General features: G+C 43.8%; 1 protein-coding gene across 34 annotated transcripts in view; it reads right to left on the bottom strand.

The window, feature by feature from the left end:
* The window catches only part of ANK2 (ankyrin 2), a 700071-nt gene that overhangs the window by 22458 nt on the left and 658260 nt on the right, over nucleotides 1–19353 (bottom strand). For 32 of the 34 annotated variants that reach the window (XM_068281027.1, XM_068281066.1, XM_068280997.1 and 29 more), the window contains 4 exons: nucleotides 15871–16144; nucleotides 13277–13553; nucleotides 4061–4153; nucleotides 3535–3618 (listed from right to left, as the gene is read on the bottom strand). In XM_068281027.1, the coding sequence (XP_068137128.1) occupies nucleotides 3535–3618; nucleotides 4061–4153; nucleotides 13277–13553; nucleotides 15871–16144 (728 nt within the window). The remainder of the gene's footprint in view (nucleotides 1–3534; nucleotides 3619–4060; nucleotides 4154–13276; nucleotides 13554–15870; nucleotides 16145–19353) is intronic. The other 2 variants (XM_068281035.1, XM_068281105.1) reach the window with 2 other exon arrangements.

Consider the following 19353-nt stretch of genomic DNA (forward strand, 5'->3'; position numbering starts at 1 on the left):
ACGCAGCTAGCACTTTGCTAGCTGCGTCAGCACACCGATCGCCGCCGCCCCGCGCCGATTCGCAGCTATCCGCACCGCCGCAGAGGCCCCCCCCCCCCCAGACCCCTGCGCTGCCTGGCCTATTAGCGCCAGGCAGCGCTAAGGGGTGGATTGGGTCTCCCTTAGACGTCATCCCGCCCCATCACCATGGCGACGGTGGAAGTCCTCCAGTAAATCCCGTGCTTTGAACGGGATTTCCTGATCGCCTATCGCTGGAGGCGATCGGAGGGGCTGGGGGGATGCCGCTGAGCAGCGGCTATCATGTAGCGAGCCCTAGGCTGGCTACATGATTTAAAAAAAAATCAAAAAACCGGCAGCACTGCCCCCTGGCGGTTTTTAATAGACCGCCAGGAGGGTTAAGTTGTTAATTCTGCCTGGTCATTGTCTCACTTCCTGAAGTAAAGGGCCTCACTTTCTCTCATTTCTGAGCATGCAGAGGATAGTGGGAGATTATGAAGATCCCCTCTGCCTGTGCCTGTAATATATATTGTGTTACTTGGCACTGGAGCCACGGGTCTTCCTTTGCCAACATCACCAGTAGTTGGCTAATTGATTGCACAAAGAGGGAAAGGAACCCTGGTATAAATCAATTGCACCACCTTTAATCGTACAAAAAGATTTTATTGAATGCTTAACACATATATAAAATCATTTAAAACCCAAAAAGTCCACAACACAATTGTGGAAAACAACACTTCTCAAATGCCTCACCTCCAAAGTTCATAGATAAGCCCTAAATTCTGCTATAAACAGCTATCTCGGTTCTTGTGAACCCAGAATGGATGGCGGGACCCGCGTCCTAATGTGAATAAAAATGAAGAAGCTGCCATGCAATAAAGTGCTTATTAGATCAAGCTTGTGTCAGAAATATAGAAATAGGTGCCCAATATAAAGAAACATATGCTCATGAACATATGAGTAAATTGTAAAGTGCATAAAAAAGGGAAAACTAGTGTGAACTAGGCAATACTGGTATATATGGTGATACATACATAATCCTGGACAGGGTCCCCTAGTAGCGATGTTAAGCAGCCAAGATATAATAAGGGCAGAGGGAGGCACAGCATATGCTCAGAGCGTTTGCTGCTTCTGTTCTGTCTCCCAAACTGTAGCCTCCTGATCCAATAGCCAGCCCATTGATCTTCAGGGAGTTAAACATCAAAGATCAAGCATCCCCCTTCACCTCCGCCAAACTACCTGCGACCTGGATCCTGGCCAAACACAGTTCATGTTGAACTGCCCTGACCTGTTTGTACTGGTATTGCTCAAACTTGTAAATTGTTCCTTACAATCAGGGATATTTCCTGCTTAACTGAAGGAAGCAATCATCAGGCCTCTCCTCAAAAAAACCCTCCCGGGACCCAGATGCAATGACCAGCTACAGACCTGTCTCAAACCTTCCCTTTCTGGGTAAGCTAATTGAAAAAGCCGTTTATCCCCAGCTAGAAGCCCTAATCCTACAAAATAACAGTTATGACCCATTCCAGTCTGGCTTTAGGAAACATCACAGCACTGAAACTGCCCTCATCCAAATATGCAACCACCTGCTCAAGGCAAGAGACAGAATACTTCTAGACCTTTCTGCAGCCTTTGATACAGTTAACCATGACATCTTGATAAACAGGCTACAGGAATGCTGCGGCATTGATGGCATAGTTCTTCAGTGGTTCCAATCCTTCTTGAGTGGCAGAACCCAAAAAGGGTCTATGGGGCCCTTCCTGTCCACCTCTGTACCACTTTAGTATGGGTCTGCCCCAGGGCTCAATCCTTTCTCCCCTGCTTTTCACAATTTACATTTTACCGCTTGGAAAAGTAATCCAAAAACATGGCCTGACATACCACTGCTATGCGGACGACACCCAACTATATATTTCCTTCAAGCCTGGTGTGACAGACCCAACTCCAACTATAAACGCGGCGCCTGCTTACGCGAACTACAGCAATGGATGAGTGACAACTGGTTGAAACTAAATGCAGACAAAACTGAAGTCCTTCTGATCGGAGGGCAGAGCATGATAACAAAACAACTTAACCTGCAGTCTTCACCCCTGGGAATAGGAGGCACGGATCTACGCAGCTCTGATCATGTGCGTAGCCTGGGAGTTCTAATTGATGGGGATTTAAACTTCAGAACTCACATCTCTGCTGTGGTGAAATCATCCTATCCCCACCTGAAGAACATCGCAAAAATCAAGCACCTCATCCCCCCAGAAGATCTACCAACCTTAGTTCATTCCTTCATTACCTCCCGACTGGACTACTGCAATGCTCTTTACACTGGCCTTCCAAAAAAGGACTTGTACCACCTATAGCTGATACAGAATACTGCTGCCAGACTATTAACCAACCAACCCCGTCACTGCTACATAACACCAGTCCTGCACTCCCCTCAGTGGATACCTATAGAATGGAGGTTCCTATTCAAGATTGGCCTACTGACATTTAAATCACTAAATAATCTGGGCCCTGGATACATGAAAGAAATGTTGCAGCTGTGTAGCAATCCCCGCAATCTCAGATCCACAGGTTCTAATAATCTAGTCATACCCAGAGTCCACTTGGAAACTTTTGGTCCCAGAGCTTTCTGTCATGTTGCTCCTATGTTTTGGAACTCCTTACCTCAACAGATCAGGACAGCTCCATCTCTGGACGTGTTTAAATCCAGACTGAAACCCCACCTGTTCAGTTTGGCATTTGCAGAAAGATAACTTTTGCTGTGTGAAGACTTCATCCTATTACCAACTACTGAATCTGAGAGAGCCTAAGCGCTTTGAGTCCTATGAGAGAAAAGCGCTATAGAAATGTTATTGTATTGTATAAAGAGGATCCAGGCATTCATTGTCACCAGGGAATATGTAAGTGATCATCTTATCCATTATATGCACTCAGTTACCCTCTATATGCACTACAGTCACCCACTATTTGAACCACCGTCAACCACTTTCTGCACTACCATCACCCACTTTCTGTATTGCTGTTACCCACTTTCTGCACTGCCATCATCCACTATTTGCACCACTATCACCCACTAGTAGGTGCAGTGGGAGTGAATCAGGGACTCATACTATACAGCTGCACTTATCTGTGGGTCTATTAAAGGGAAGCGACAGCCAGGGGGGGAGGAGATTGGGGTCCTGTTGGAGTAATGTCCAGACCACTGACCTGTAGGGAATCAGATGATCAATTCTTGTAGGTTGGGGGGCGGCGGGGGATAGCATAGAAAGGGGCCCAATGAACGTTTTTGCAGGGGGGCCCATAACATGTAGTTATGGCTCTGCACCCACAGCAATATTTTTCAGTAAATCTAGGTTGCCGTTGCACTAGATAATATCCCCTATTTGAGAGCTGCAAGCCTTATCCACTAATAACAAAGAAGTTTAAATGTGACCAGTGCAGGATGCAGAACCAGTAAGGTTTCCCAATCATTTCTAGGTACGATTAATAAATCAGGGCTACAGTGTTTCATGTGCATACAAATATCAGTTAATACGCTACCTTTTTTACTATGATGTGTCCATGCTCATCTGTGTACTGCTCTTCAGTCACTGTCTCTGGGAGGATGTCAGGCATATTATCCGCCTAATACAGAAAACAAAGACTTCATCGAAATCTCTTGCAGGTAAATCACTTCAGATTTAGTAGAGGGTGTGGCATCAAAATGAAATAGAACACATACTAACAACAAAAATCTTTGAGAAGTCTGCAAAAAAAGTGTTAGGTGCATGCATGGGGCCTTGGAACAAAGTGCCGCAGTGAGCCCCGCAGGGCAGAATAAGCTACTTATATGTTGGTCTACCACGTGCACTTTGTATGGTGAGGTGCAGAAGCTGATAATCTAATTTTTCTATTTGTGCTGAAGGTTGGTGCTGAGTACTCAAACAGATTGGACATGCATTAGTCAGGAAAACATGCAAACAGCCATGTTACTTAGTAGATAACTGCTTTACAAAGCTCCCTGCAAGTGTAGCCAGGACTCTGAAGTGCCTGGCACAGGGACGTGCAGGAGTTAAACACTTAGTACCTGAATAATGACACGTCGGCGAACGACTCTGGTAGTTACCATCTCGTCCTCATCTGAGTTGGTCTCTAGCTCACCTAACTCCTCTGCTAGATCCTGGTGGAGGTATGGAAGTGGTATACTTTTTTTTACCATTCTAAACTTTTAACTTTTTGAAATCGTATTTATGTAAAAAAAAACCTGAAAGGTAAAATGGAAGTGCTTTGCCTAGCAAAGGAAATAACAGCACCCAGCAATCATAATGTAGCTGTAAACTTCTATTGGCGACATTAGAAAATGAACACAATTAGCTGACTGACTACGAACAACATCTCTGCATTTCTTTATCTACCTTTATACACAAGGACATAAGTTATTTTGCTGTATATAGCAGAACTATAATATAAGCTGGCTGTTATCATTATGGGAACAGGGTGTGTTCATCAAAGAAAGATTTCAATTGGAATACTTTATAAAGGTCTTATTTTTGTTGCTGTTTTTATTCCTTTGTATTTTGAGTGAGTAGTTCTGAGCATCTGCACTTCTGTTGTTTTCCTCTATTTATATATTTCAAGACTGTATTTCTGAAGCCAAGTGCCAGTTTTGTTACACACAAGAAAAACAGAGAGACACCAACCATAATCAAAATTCTTCAAAATATAATGCAAGTGCTCCACAATAGCATATACCCAAAAGAAATAACTATACTAAAGTGACAAAATAAATACAACCTCACTAAAGTGAAACAAAAGGTATGATATAATGAATTGTATGAGTAGTACGGATCATTTTTTTAACAGATAAGTTTTATTAGATTTCAGAATCAGTACAAAAAGGTATAACAAAGTACAGCCCCCTCCCTCCCCCGACCACTTGTCCCTTCACAGTCCCGTCCACCAGCAACAAGACCCAACAGCAATGAATATAATTACGTGTCAGATTGTTCATAATCAATACCCTGATCCTTTACATACTCTACCCAAGGAGTCCATATTCTGTCTAACTTGAGAGGGCAATTCCTCTGTAAGTAGGTTGATTTATACATAGGGAGCACAGCATTCACCATTTTGATCCAGTGTCCTGCCGATGGGGCCTGTTGCTTAATGCAATGCACAATAATGGTTTTCCTAGCATAAAAACACAGCATGCTCCATAATAGCTCTAACCTCTGAGAAGACACTGTGTCCCCAACGATTCCCAGTAAATGCAGTTTAGGGTCAAACATAACAGGTTTCTCAAAGATTTTTATAAGTATCTTATTCACTTGATCCCAGTACCTCTGGATATGAGAGCAAGACCAGACCATGTGAATAAAATCACCCGGGAGTAGTATGGATAGTTAATAGAACATTAGTAGCAAAGAAAAGTCTCATTTTTATTTTCAGTTATATAGCTTTTTTTTTTTTATAACATTGCATCATACTGTCATATTTGCAGTTTACAAAACACACTCTGTATCAGGGGCGGACTGACAACTCATGGGGCCCCCAGGCAATAGGACATTATGGGGCCCCCATACCAGTGTTTCCCACCTTTCACGTTATATTTTTACAGACTAAGATATAATCATTTATTCACAACAGTAAATATGTTATATTGAGATATTACACAGTGACAAAAACCGCGGCGCGCCAAAAAATGGGTGTGGTCACGCAACAGAATGTGGGCGTGGTCATGGGTGGGGCAAAATATACATGACCTTAGCAGTGGTGTAAAAGGTCTGCTGGGGAAGTTTGAACTCTGCCATAGTGCTTCCCCCCAAAATACATGTAATCTGACAGCATTTCACCAAAAATCCATGCAATTTGGCAGAGGTTCCTCCAAAATACAGATAATATGGCAGTCGTTCCCCCAAAATAGACGTTATCTGGCAGCAGCGGTTCCCCCAAATATACATAATTTGGCAGCGGATCACCAAAAATACATGTAGCAGCAGTGGTTCCCCCAAAATACACAGAATCTGGAAGCAGCAGTCCCCCCATTATACACAATCTGGCAGCGGTTCCCCAAAAATACACATAATCTGGCAGCTGTTTCTCAAAATACACTTAATCTGGCAGCAGCAGTTCCCCAAAAATAGTTAATCTGGCAGCAGTTCCCCCAAAATAGGTGTCCCCAGTATAGGTAACCAGGTCAAAGGGTATCCCCAGTGGAAGTATACAGGTCTATAGGTTTTCCCAGTGCAGGTATCCAGGTCTATAGGTGTCCCCAGTATAAGTAGCCTAATCTACAGGTGTCCCCAGAATAGATAACCAGGTCTATAGATGTCCCCATTTAAGATAGCCAGGTCTATAGATGTCCCCAGTTAAGATAGCCAGGTCTATACCTGTCCCCAGTATAGGTAGCCAGGTCTACAGGTGTCTCCAGAATAGGTAGCCAGGCCTATAGGTGTCCCCAGTACAGATAGCCAGGTCTATAGGTGTTTCCTGTATAGATAGCCAGGTCTTTAGGTGTCCCCAGTATATGTAGCCAGGTGTATAGGTGTCCCCAGTATAGCCAGGTCTATAGGTGCCCCCAGTATATGTAGTCAGGTGTATAGGTGCCCCCAGTATATGCAGTCAGATGTATAGGTCTCCCCAGTATAGCCAGGTGTATAGGTCTCCCCAGTATAGCCAGGTGTATAAGTGCCCCCAGTATATGCAGCCAGGTGTATAGGTGTCCCCAGTATAGCCAGGTTTATAGGTGCCCCCAGTATATGTAGCTAGGGCTATAAGTGCCCCCAGTATATGTAGTCAGGTGTATAAGTGCCCCCAGTATATGTAGTCAGGTGTATAGGTGCCCCCAGTATATGCAGCCAAATGTATAGGTGTCCCCAGTATAGCCAGGTTTATAGGTGCCCCCAGTATATGTAGCTAGGTCTATAAGTGCCCCCAGTATATGTAGCCAGGTGTATAGGTGCCCCCAGTATATGCAGCCAGGTGTATAGGTCTCCCCAGTATAGCCAGGTCTGTAAGTGCCCCCAGTATATGTAGCTAGGTCTATAAGTGCCCCCAGTATATGTAGTCAGGTGTATAAGTGCCCCCAGTATATGTAGTCAGGTGTATAGGTGCCCCCAGTATATGCAGCCAGATGTATAGGTCTCCCCAGTATAGCCAGGTCTATAGGTGCCCCCAGTATATGCAGCCAGGTGTATAGGTCTCCCCAGTATATGCAGCCAGGCTTGTAGGTGTCTCCAGGAGGGGAGACAGCCAGTGAAGGAGGGCGATGGGCATAGCAGCGGAGAAGGGGGGAAGTTCCCCCCCCCCTCCTCTCATCTTGGGGCCCCCCTTCCTGGCTCTCCCCTCCGTAATCTGTAATGTGTCGGACAGCTGGAAGCGGCTGACAGCAGGCGGAGACTTACCGCTGTTCAGCCACCGGAGGCATCGCTGATCTGTGTGCAGCTAGTCTGGGCTTCTCAAACCCAGACTAGCTGCACACAGATCAGCGATCCCTCCGGTGGCTGAACAGCGTCTCCGCCCGCTGTCAGCCGCTTCCAGCTGTCCGACACATTACAGATTACGGAGGGGAGAGCCAGGAAGGGGGGCCCCAAGGTGAGAGGAGGGGGGGAAACTTCCCCTCTTCTCCGCTGCTATGCCCATCGCCCTCCTTCACTGGCTGTCTCCCCTCCTGGCTGCTCAGGGTTCTATGGCGGGTGGCGGGCCCCCCCTGACCACGGGCCCTCGGTCCGTGCCCGAGTGCCCTAATGGTCAGTCCGCCCCTGCTCTGTATTTTAAACTATAAAACAGAGCAGAGCTCTACCCTGCAGTAAAAGCTTATCTGAAGCTGTCTCTCACTGTTTCTTTGATATATAAGCGCTTCAGAAACCAGGACTGTCTTAGACCCTAGTTGAGTGGAAGAGCTCAGAGAAGATCTTTTGCACAGAAAACAACTGAAGTTTCTAAACGTTTCCTGTACTGGAAAACAATATGAGACTTTTTTCTTTGCTACCAATGTTCTATTTCTTAGCTGTACTACACATACAATTCATTATATCATAGATTTATGTTCACTTCAGGTTTGCTTAAAAGAGAACCCGAGTGGGAAGTTTTGTTTAAAAACAAACAAACACGCATACTACATGTTTTGGGGGGGGGGGGGCTACCCATATCAGGCAGCGTCAATTACCGCCACTCCCCACTGCTCCTACATCCAGCAATTGTCATAAAATGACCCTTTTTCCCATTGTAAATTGCCAACAAGTAGCTTGTTGCCTTTTTTGGGGGTCACCGCGCGGAGCGGGGGGGCTGAGAGCAGCTCGGAGGGGACCCAGAGGCATGTCATAGAGCAGAGAACATGCGTCTGAGTCCGATCTACCCCTCCATCCCCCCGCGCCGCCTGGGGTACACTTTAAGTCATTCATATAATATTTCATAGAGTAACTACAAGTCAGTAGTGGACCCAAATTCTTAGTTGACAGATAAGTTGTATCTCTTTTGAAAAAGAGACTTCAGCCTAACTGTTAAGGTGTTTAAGAATAGTCTGATGTTTCAAACTAGATGTTTTTTTAACACTGTAATGCTGACCTCAATTAAAAACTGACCATGCTTTCCACAATAAGTAACATTACATTTTAAAAATGAAATTCAGATATCAGACAAACAATAATTTGACAATTGGCAAGTTGAAACCTCCACAATTCCAGACATCCTGCCAAAGTAAGGGAAGCAAAAGAACTGTGTTGCATGTTGAGACGACTACACAGGCTTCCAGAATCACAAATGCAATTGCCAAAAAAATCACCTAAAAACTGTGTTTGTATTTTTCAAGATGGTGGTAACCTGAATTTGATTCAGCAACAGTTTTGCTAGGTAGTATTGTATTTTTTTATTTATAATACTGTGGGTGCATTATGTGCAAAGCTCTTTTTTATTACAGTTCCTCTATAAATGGGATCATATATATCTCCATTCATGCGATCAGTCAGCCTATTTAACTAGTTTAGCGAAAACAAAGCAGAGAGTTGCCACAGGAAATCAGAGGGTATGCTAAAGAAAAAAGCTGTAAGACCATCTTCAAGTAGCTTGATATTTCTGTGACAGTTGTTTGAAATATTATTAAATAATTTAAGGTCCATGGGACTGTAGCCAACCTCCCTGGATACAGTCGCAAGAGTAAAATCAGCCTCCAGAATGGGTAGAATAGCAGTGAGAATAGTAAATAAAAACCTAAGTACGAGTTCCAAAGATATACAAACTGAACTTCAAAGTCTATTAGTGTCGGACTGCACCATCTGTTGCTTTTTGAGTGACAGTGGGCTCAATAGAAAAAGACCCAGGAGGACTCCACTGCTGAAAGAAAAGCATTAAAAAGCCAAAATGGATTTTGCTAAAATGTGTGTTGGCAAAACACAATGCTTCTGGGAGACTGTTGAGGACATATGAGACAGCAGTGGAGCTTTTTGACAAGTCAGCTCTGTATCCACAGATAAGACAAATTTAGCTTTCAGAGAACAGAAGAACATATCTGCTGTGAGACATGGATGAGGTGTGGTTATGATTTGGGTATGTCTTAATTCCGTGCATGGAACAATGATATTTCAAGACATTCAGGAACAAATCAAACTACCCAAATTTCAGAAAGCTCTGTCTCAATCACAGGTCATGGATCCTACAGGATACTGATCTAAACCCCACAACTTAAAGCATTTAAAGAATAGCTAAGAACGAAACACTGGGCTATTGGATTGGACCACTTCTATGAGGTCTTATTTGAATCCGCCTGAACATTTTTGAGGGAGCTGAAAAATCTGGTTTCCTGAAGGTGCCCTTCAAACCTGACACAGCTAAAGCAGTTTGCCCACGAAGTATGGGCCAAACAACCCGATGACAGGTGCAAACTTTGTGAGCTACAGAAAGTTCTTCTGAATCAAATATCTAAAGCAAAATCTAATCTTGTAAAACACAGAATAAGCAAACAATGCGTGGCAATTTTTTTGGGCATTTTCAGGATATTTCAGATACAATTGTGGGTTTTATTTTTATTGAGGATGGATGCCCATGCTAAAACTGTCCAAATACAGCTCCATCACACTGCTTAAGTTGTATGTTGCTTCAGTACTCTACTTGTCTTGTATCTATTCCTGGAAATTAGGAAGTCCGTTCATGAACAGAACTCCTTGGCTTCTATGAACTATTGCAGTCTCATGAAAATGTACAGTCTCATGAAAGTACATTTATCTTATCTGGAACATATTTTATTCTGCATATTTGCAGAGTATGTCGTTTTCTGCAAAGTATACGACTGTTCAAAAACAGTTCAATTCATGCTGTATATAAACCTTTTTCAATGGCCAGAAAGTGTAAAGGTTAAGGACTCTGCCTCTGACACAGGACTCAGAAGACCTTTGTTCGAATCTCGGCCTTTCCTGTTCAGTAAGCCAACACCTATTCAGTAAGGAGTACTTGGGCTAGACTCCCTAACACTCAAGTGCTTTGAGTCCACCAGGAGAAAAGCACTATATAAATGTTATTTGTCTTGTCTAGTGTGAAATGCACAGTATTTAGCAAAGTTTATCAGCTTCTTGAAAAATCACCAAATATTCTTTTTTCTTGTGTTAAGTACCTGTATGTATCATTATTGTTACTATGAAATGTCTGATTGTGAAATGTGTGGAAGTTTCTAATGATGTTTCCCAAGGAAAAAAGCAAGATAGATTTGCAGGCTTTCAATAAAAGGGTATAAAAAAGTTGAAATAAATCATGTATTTTAACTCCAGGCAAAATTTTCCTTTACTTTTTTTCAAACATGGATGACAGCTATATTAATCACTGAATTGCTGTGGTTGAGTAAAACAGATTCAGCAGCGCTTGTGTTAGACCAGAATCTGCAGTCTTGCTGGGCTTTTAATGTCTCATGCAAAAGTATCTCCAGGTAAAAAGTAAAATCCTTCAGGAGATAGCACTGAACTATATACCGTTATGTTAGACAAATGCTAAAACCTTCTATACAAGCTAGGTAGTTCTCAGCCAAAGCGGCTGATCGAAGGCTGAGAATTTAGGGCATGTACAGTGGCCCCCTGGTGGATTGACTCAGCTGAGTGCAGGCCAAGGGCACTGTGCTCGTGCCTACTCTGCTGTGTTATGTTGGCCCACCTCTCCCTGCATAGTGACAGAATGTTAGCCAGATGTCTTTAAACAGGAACCGTCGCGAAAATCTTAAAATTTAAAACACATTCAAATAAGAAGTACATTTCTTCCTGAGTAAGATGAGCCATAAATTACTTCTCTCCTATGTTGCTGGCATTTACAGTAAGTAGTAGAAATATGACATTACCGACAGGTTTTGGGCTAGTCCATATCTCCATAGGGGATTCTCAGCATCTCATCTTTATACTTGATAAAAACACTCCCTGAAAAAGATTTATACAAACATGCTGACCAGCCTCCCTGATCACCGTACACTTTTTGACAGGTGGACAGAGCAACTGCCATTCACTTACCGCTTTTGAAAATAAAGAAAACACTGAGAATAACCTATAACCACTTAAAGGGAAGGTTCAGGGATACTAAAATAAAAAAATAAAAAATCGAAATCCACTTACCTGGGGCTTCCTCCAGCCCGTGGCAGGCAGGAGGTGCCCTCGGCGCCGCTCCACAGGCTCCCGGTGGTCTCCGGTGGCCGACCCGACCTGGCCAGGCCGACGGCCAGGTCGGGCTTCTTCTGCGCTCCATTATGCGTGTCACGCCGGCGAGCTGACGTCATCGGACGTCCTCCGGGCTGTACTGCGGAGGCTCTGAACTACTGAGCCTGCGCAGTACAGCCCGGAGGACGTCCAATGACGTCAGTGCGCCGGCTATCCGCTACCTACTGTAAGTGACAGCAACATAGGAGAAAAGTGATTTATGGCTCATTTTACTCTGGAAGAAATGTACTTTTTAATTGTATATGTTTACATATATTTTAAATGTTAAGATTTTCATGACAGCGGTCCTTTGAGGCTTCGGCCCCAAACTGTGACACTGCCAGGGGGATTGGGACCCAACTCTTTCAGGGAGATATGCTATCCTGCATTTTTATATGAACTTTGTTGGCTTTTTGAGCTATTTAGAGGTTAATCAAAAAACTATTTGCCTTAGGTGGGCAGGAGTGGAGTGAGGTTTCTCCAACCATAGCTCTGCCCATCATGAAGCATAAAGGAAGGGGCAAGATGTAGATGAATGGACTCTCAATATGGAGAAGTTCAGGGGTGCCATTCATTTGCTATTAGCACATGCAGGGCCGGCCCGCACATGAGGCGGGGTGAAACTTTTGCCTCAGGCGGCAAATTTCCAGGGTCGGCATCCGCCCGTCCGTGCGGGGAGCCGGCCGCCGAGCTGGAGGGGTAGCTGGCAGGACAGGGGTATTGGGCCTAGCGGCGGGGAGGGGGGGGCACGCTGGGAAGAGGTGAGTCCTCCCCGCCCGTGCGTCTTACAAATAGCGGCTGCTTCTTCTATGTAAGGCTGGAGGGGAGCGCAGTTCGGGGGACCCAGGCGAGGGAGGGGGGGTACGACCCCCTCCCCGCCGCTAGGCCCAATACCCCCGTCCTGCCAGCTACCCCTCCAGCTCGGCGGCCCCCCAGAGCGCCCCCCCCCCCCCCTCAGGCGGCAAAAAGTCTAGGGCCGGCCCTGAGCACATGTAACATGGCAATGACTGTCTAAACAGATACATTGCAAAATGTTCTGACCTGTAAAACTGGCACTACACTTAAAGAAATGTTACACTGGAGATATGCTTTTATTTCTCACTTTTTTGTATGATGAACATCAACATACTTTACATTTAAGAAATGTTTCAGCTGAATAATCTATAAAGGAAGTTGAGTTTGACAACCCAGTTTGACAACCCAGACCAAAGGGGCTTTTAGGGCTCTTTCACACCAGAGCCCACCTCTGGCGTTTTAACGCAAAGTCTATACTTTGCGTTAACCAAGGTAAAAGGAAAGTCCATAGACTTTCCTTTTACCTTTCACACCCGACGCTGCGTTTCGATACGTTGCGGTACGACGCGTCCCGGCGCATTTTATCGTCGGGAATCGCCGTTTCCCCTTCAGGGTAATTAACTACCACCGCCGCTACTCAGCGTCGCACCGGAGTTTCCCGACGACACGCCACAACGCGTGCAGGAGCCGTTCTCCTGCACGCTTTTGGTGTGTAACGAGCCTTAGTGAACTCCACCAATATCTCACAAAATGTTGTAAGTGCAGGTAAAAGAAATGCTTTGTGTTTACCCAAATTAAGCATTATTATTAAATATCCCCAAAGCTGACTCTTAGTACAGTTTTACCTTTTCAAATGAATCTAACGATTTGTATTCTGAAACTTTTTCCAGCTTCTGAGGTTGTTCATCTGATGATTCCGCTATGAATAGGTCATTTCTATTTGTGGCCTCCTGCCCAGGGATGTCATCTGGTTCTTGCACAATGGGGGAATCACAATCCTGATCCAAGCGGAGCTTAGCAAACTCTTCTGATGTGCCATTAGGGGAATGGGGCACTTCTTTGCAATACGGTGAGTCCTCTTTTGCTTCTGCTAATTTTTTATCTACGTCAGGTGAGGTAACACTGGAAAGAGAGGTATGGCAATTACATACAAATTTCAGGTTCTCTTATCATTATGTCACGTAATCTACTTACTACATTATGCATTTTAATAATGAGTCAAAAAAATGAAGAAAAGAAGCACACACCATTAAAATGAAACAGGGGTGAGAGTAAAATGGTGGCTGCCATATTTACTTCCTTCTAAACAATACCAGTTACCTGGCAGTCCTGTTGATCTTCTGCCAGCAGTAGTGGCAACCTTGAAACAAGCATGTGACTAATCCAGTCATACTTGATTTAGAGCACCTGATCTGGCTTGTTTAAAGGGAAGGTCCAAGCAAAAAAAAAAAATGAGTTTCACTTACCTGGGGCTTCTACCAGCCCCATGCAGCCATCCTGTGCCCTCGTAGTCACTCACTGCTGCTCCAGTCCCCCGCTGGCAGCTTTCTGACCTCGGAGGTCAGAGCCGGATTGCGTACATTTTTACACATTCCCGCTAGTGCAGGAACATTAACACATACATTTTTACGCGTTAGTGGTGCAACACGTAAATTTTTGTTCCTGCACTAGCTGGAATGCGTAAAAATGTATGCAATGTGGCCCTGACCTCCGAGGTCAGAAAGCTGCCAGCGGGGGACTGGAGCAGCAGTGAGTGACTACGACAGCACAGGATGGCTACATGGGGCTGGTAGAAGCCCCAGGTAAGTGAAACTCATTTTTTTTTTTTGCTTGGACCTTCCCTTTAAGGTCAATGGCTAAAAGTGTTAGAGGCAGAAGATCAGGAGGACAGCCAGGCAACATGCATTGTTTAAAGGAAATAAATATGGCAGCCTCCATATAACACTCACCTCAGGTTCCCTTTAAAGGACAACTGTAGCAAGAGAGCTATGGAGGCTGCCATATGTATTTCCTTTTAAGCAATATCAGTTCCCTGGCTACCCTGCTGATCCCCTGCCTCTAATACATACATGTCAAACTCTGGCCCGCAGAGCCATCAATTGTAGCCCGCAAGTGATTCCCCCTTCCCCCTTTGCATTATGATTGGCCTACTCTAGACCAGGGAAGCTATAGTATATTAGAGGTGATGCCCTAGATCACCAGGGACACCATATGGGTAGGGAAGGGAGAAGAACTAGACACCAGGGAACTATATAAAGGAGGGAGGGGGCCACTAGACACCGAGGAACTGTATAGGGGAGGGAAACTGCATAGGCAGGGAGGGAGGGTCACTTGACACTGGGGAATTGTATAGGGGAGGGATAGGGCCACTCAATACCATGGATCTTTATAAGGGAGGGAGTTGGCCACTAGACATTGAGGTTGGCCCACAACCTTGTCCCAGTGTTTAATTTCAACCCACTCATTATTTGAGTTTGACACCTCTGCTTTAAAGTAAGGAATATTCAGTGACTTCTTATACAGTATATAGTCTTATAAAGCAGAACTATAGTCCTTGATTCACTTAAGCTGTCCATGGCTGGAGTACAGTGCAGAACAGTGAAAAATGTGAGCCAGTGACTTAATATAAATTGCCTTCTAGTAGTGGCAAAAGAGTCCAGAGAGAAACACTGAAAGATAGTAAAAATAGCAGTAATTTGATTGCAATTGTGTAGACAGAGTTACAATGTTAAGTTTTTGCAATAATAGCAGGTTGTACTGGATGAATTAAAAAAATAAACGTTTTTAGTAATAATACAATACTTGCATTGTCCCTAGCTTACTAACCCTATAATCCCCACTATATTCTGGTATGGCTCAGTCAGGTGACAGACATTTTTTTAAATCCACTCTATGTGCTCCCCAATGCTGTCTAGCACAGAATAAAGTTAGCAGTTCAGCCATATAGCGTTTCAGATATGTGAACAGATCAACACAAACATTAAAAATGCCTGCACTAAGCTAGAGCTGACTATTTCAGTTTTATGCCATAAGACTTAATACCCCACTTTCTATTTTTCACATATACTGTATCTGTATAATATGCTTTATCTTCCATGAACCAGTGGCTTCCCAATATGGAACAAGAACTGCATCATCTGGCAATACACAGTAACCAATATATTTGGAATGAGGAAGCATCAGAGCCACATAAAACGTAACTCACACATTAGTGAACTGACTCTGCCAAACTCCCTTCAGTGCTGAACAGCGGTAATTGGGAGTTGCAAATTCACTATGCCAAATTCTAACACCAACACTACTCTCTGCACACTTTCTTGTCATGAGAACAACTCCCTGTCTTATAATTAGAAAAACCTTTAATGACTTAAAGTTTATTATATTGACTTATTGTTCAGAACAAAAAAAAAGAAGCCAGTTCCTGCAAACAAAATCTTACAGGTATTCCTGCTCAGAAGATAAGGCTCTTGATAATTTCTCAGACTCCCTGGAGAATTCAGATTCCACTTTCTCCTTCTGCAGCTGTCGAATCATCTCTGCAACAGACTTGTCGTCTTCAGCCCTGGCTGAGCTTTCATGCAAGGGTGAATAACTGATTGAAACATCCTCCTCAGACACAAGAGGAGGGTGTTCACCTCTCTCTCTGCCTCCAGAGCCATCAATAACATTCTTTTTCTGTGGGCTACAGAATTCATCCTGAAGAGCAGAAAAACCTGGGAAGGTAAAGAAGAAATGATTTACTCAGAGAAACACAATTAAGCATACAGATAAGTAATTACCAAATACAATCTACCATAACATGGTTAATAGTCTTGATGGGTTGTCCTTGATACCAAACTGTCCTGGGAAAGGAGAAGAGGGGACATCAGCATAAACACAGGCCATTTTTTCCCAAAGTGATCTTGACCAAGAATAAAATAAAGAACATGGCTCCACATACATTCATCTGAACCAGCCAAATATATCAAAGCCCAATGAAACCCCAAATTAAACAAAGCAAGTTCTAATAGCAACCGGGTTAATATGTGAAAATAAACAAGGTATAGAAGCAAAGCAGTGGACAAAATTCCTTTTTCATGAATCGGGCATGACCACATGACACCCAATATAGGAGGAACTTCAGTGGCCAGACTTTATTTCCCAGCATTACAGCTGAAAACATGTAGGTGAAAGTGATGGAAAAGAGCGGTGATAGTAGAAGTTTCAGGGTATAGAAATGGTTTCCATACTTGCTTCTTTAGCCGCACAGTTCACCATCCACCTCATCCATATTCAGTTCTTCTCATAGGAGATGGACTGAACCTTGTGTCAGCCACTATGCTGGCACAGTCTGCTGCAAACTTGTAGGTCACAGTAGGTGGCACTGCAAGGCCTCATTTTCTGAAAAGGAAGCCAGCTAATACAGGTCTTGCATCTATACGGCTAGATGTATAGCTGCAGGCAAGCATAGCTATAAAACAGAATTCTAATTCTAAACATTTAGAGAATATTTACACTAAACAATAACTGTGCTCAGGGCCTTTTTGCATGTTTGGTGCCCCAGGCAGGTCAGCCTGTGTCACCCCTCCCCCCACCCGCACACTAACACACACACGCACACACATGCACATACACACACTTTATGGCTGGGATAGTGTTATTGGTTAGTGGATAGTGGAGGGTTGGGACACTGATGAGGAGAGAGTGAAACATTGAGTAACTGTTTTTCGGTAGGATTTGACATAGATGACAGTTAAACATTCCTAAGGGAAGGGGTTAAAGTTAGGTACAAGAATCCAACATTAAGAAAGTTATGGGAGGTCAGGGCTGACCATTTGGATAGTTTAGGGCTAGGATAGGCCAGGCCAGTTCTATCCACATGGGGCTCTGGGAAAAAAATTTACATGGTGCCTATGTAGCAACCTCATTTGGGGTTTTAAAGTAGAAATGCAGTTAAAATATGTATTTTTAGTTTTAGATAGCATTAAGAAGGGGTTTAACCCTTGACACCCCCGCCCCATCCCAGCATATGTTATCACTATTGGGAATCCCTTTCTGCTAACATTGGCACTGGAAGAAATGAGGGGATCAGTACAACAGAGGTTCTGTGCATAAATTGTTTATGCATAATAATTTGTGAATTGTGGGAATCTGGAGAAGTCAGTACATATGAATGAAAACTACTCTTGCATATCCTGTGGATTACTGAATTCAAACAATGAGCTTAAAGGACAACTATACAATTCTAAATGCCACAAACAGTCTTCACTGGCTGTAATCATGTGAATAAAATGTCTTCAGAATGATAGAAAGAAGAACTACAGCATCAAATAATGTGTAAATAACCCATCAGCTGTTCCTGTGTCTCTGTCTGCCTCACACAGTTATAACGTAAACAGAAACTGCAGCCAGGAAGAGCTAATTCTGAATGGTGGGTGTAAGCATGCAAGTACAGGAATAATACTGTAATATGTACGAACAGAGGCGCCAAGCAGAGTAAAACAATGTTCTAAAAATGATAAAAAGAGGGAAGTTGAGGTGGACTTACCTCCCTCTGGTAGTGGACATATACTCAAATGCAGAGTAAAAAATATACAATTTATTCACAGCTCCATAAAATCGCAACGTGTTTCGCGGTCAACAGTCCTGCTTCATCAGGCAGTACAGGAGCATATAAAACTGGTTCAGGTCCATAAAGCATGTGTGCGCCTCTGTCACAGAGGCGCTCACATGCTTTATGGACTTGAAACAGTTTTATATGCTCCTGTACTGCCTGATGAAGCGGGACTGTTGACCGCAAAACGCGTTGCGATTTTATGGAGCTGTGAATCAATTGTATATTTTTTACTCTGCATTTAAAATATGTCCACTACCAGAGGGAGGTAAGTCCACCTCGACTTCCCTCTTTTTATCATTTTTAGAACATTGTTTTACTCTGCTTGGCGCCTCTGTTCGTACATATTACAGCACAATTAAGTCCACCCCTGGTGGAGGGGTTCTTTCCCCATTTTCCTATCTACAGAGAGTGACTTTTATACCTGAGTGGGGTCAGGTACTAATACTCCCCACCTGCCTGTCAAGTGGTTGCCTGATGGTAACCCACCTTTGTGAGTATAAGAACCTTTGACATTACATTATATATTGAGCTTACCAGACAATATTGCACTATTGGGCTCTTAATGTCCTGTAGCTGAGAAATCTCTCAACTGTTCTCATATGATCTGTGAGAAAGCAGTGTGTGGACAGGGCAGAAACAAACAGTACATCGTTCCTCTGTGAATAGTGACAGATAGTGGGACCTATCTACATAGTACAACTTGGGCCCCGATGCCGAGTTTTGTTACAAAAACATGATGCACAAGGTATTCCTTTCACCCAGGCTGTGATTAGAGACTTCTGAAAAGCTTTCTATTGCTACTGGCTAAAAGCTCTATAGGTACGTGGGGTTTACAGAATTAGGGCCTTTTTCCACTAGCCTGCGATTTGTGATTTGATTCTGATCGCAAATCGCAAGGTACATTAAACTAATGGAAACTGCAGCAGCAATTTCCATTAGTGCGATCCGATTGCGATGCGATTTTGGTCAAATCGCAATCGTCGTTCTGCTGCGTTTTGTATGCGATTGAGCTGTACTATAATGAGTATAGTAGCTCAATCGCAATTGCAATCGCATGGTGGAAATTGAAACGCGATTGCGATCGCGATCGTAATCGCGATCGTAATCGCGATCGCATTTCATAGTGGAAAAGAGCCCTTACAGTTTCTTTGATAGTTCCTCTTTAATGTGTAACTGACAAATAGCAGCTGAAGCGCCCTCAGAATATTTGCAGACACCTTTAGTTTCCAGGCCTTCATTACATTTAAGAGGTAGTGATAGTTTTTTTTTATAGGGGTTCACACTTGAACAGAGGGCAATTCATACGTGCACGCCTATACTGCCCCA

The sequence above is a fragment of the Hyperolius riggenbachi genome, chromosome 1, assembly GCF_040937935.1.
Source record: "Hyperolius riggenbachi isolate aHypRig1 chromosome 1, aHypRig1.pri, whole genome shotgun sequence".
NCBI lineage: Eukaryota > Metazoa > Chordata > Amphibia > Anura > Hyperoliidae > Hyperolius > Hyperolius riggenbachi.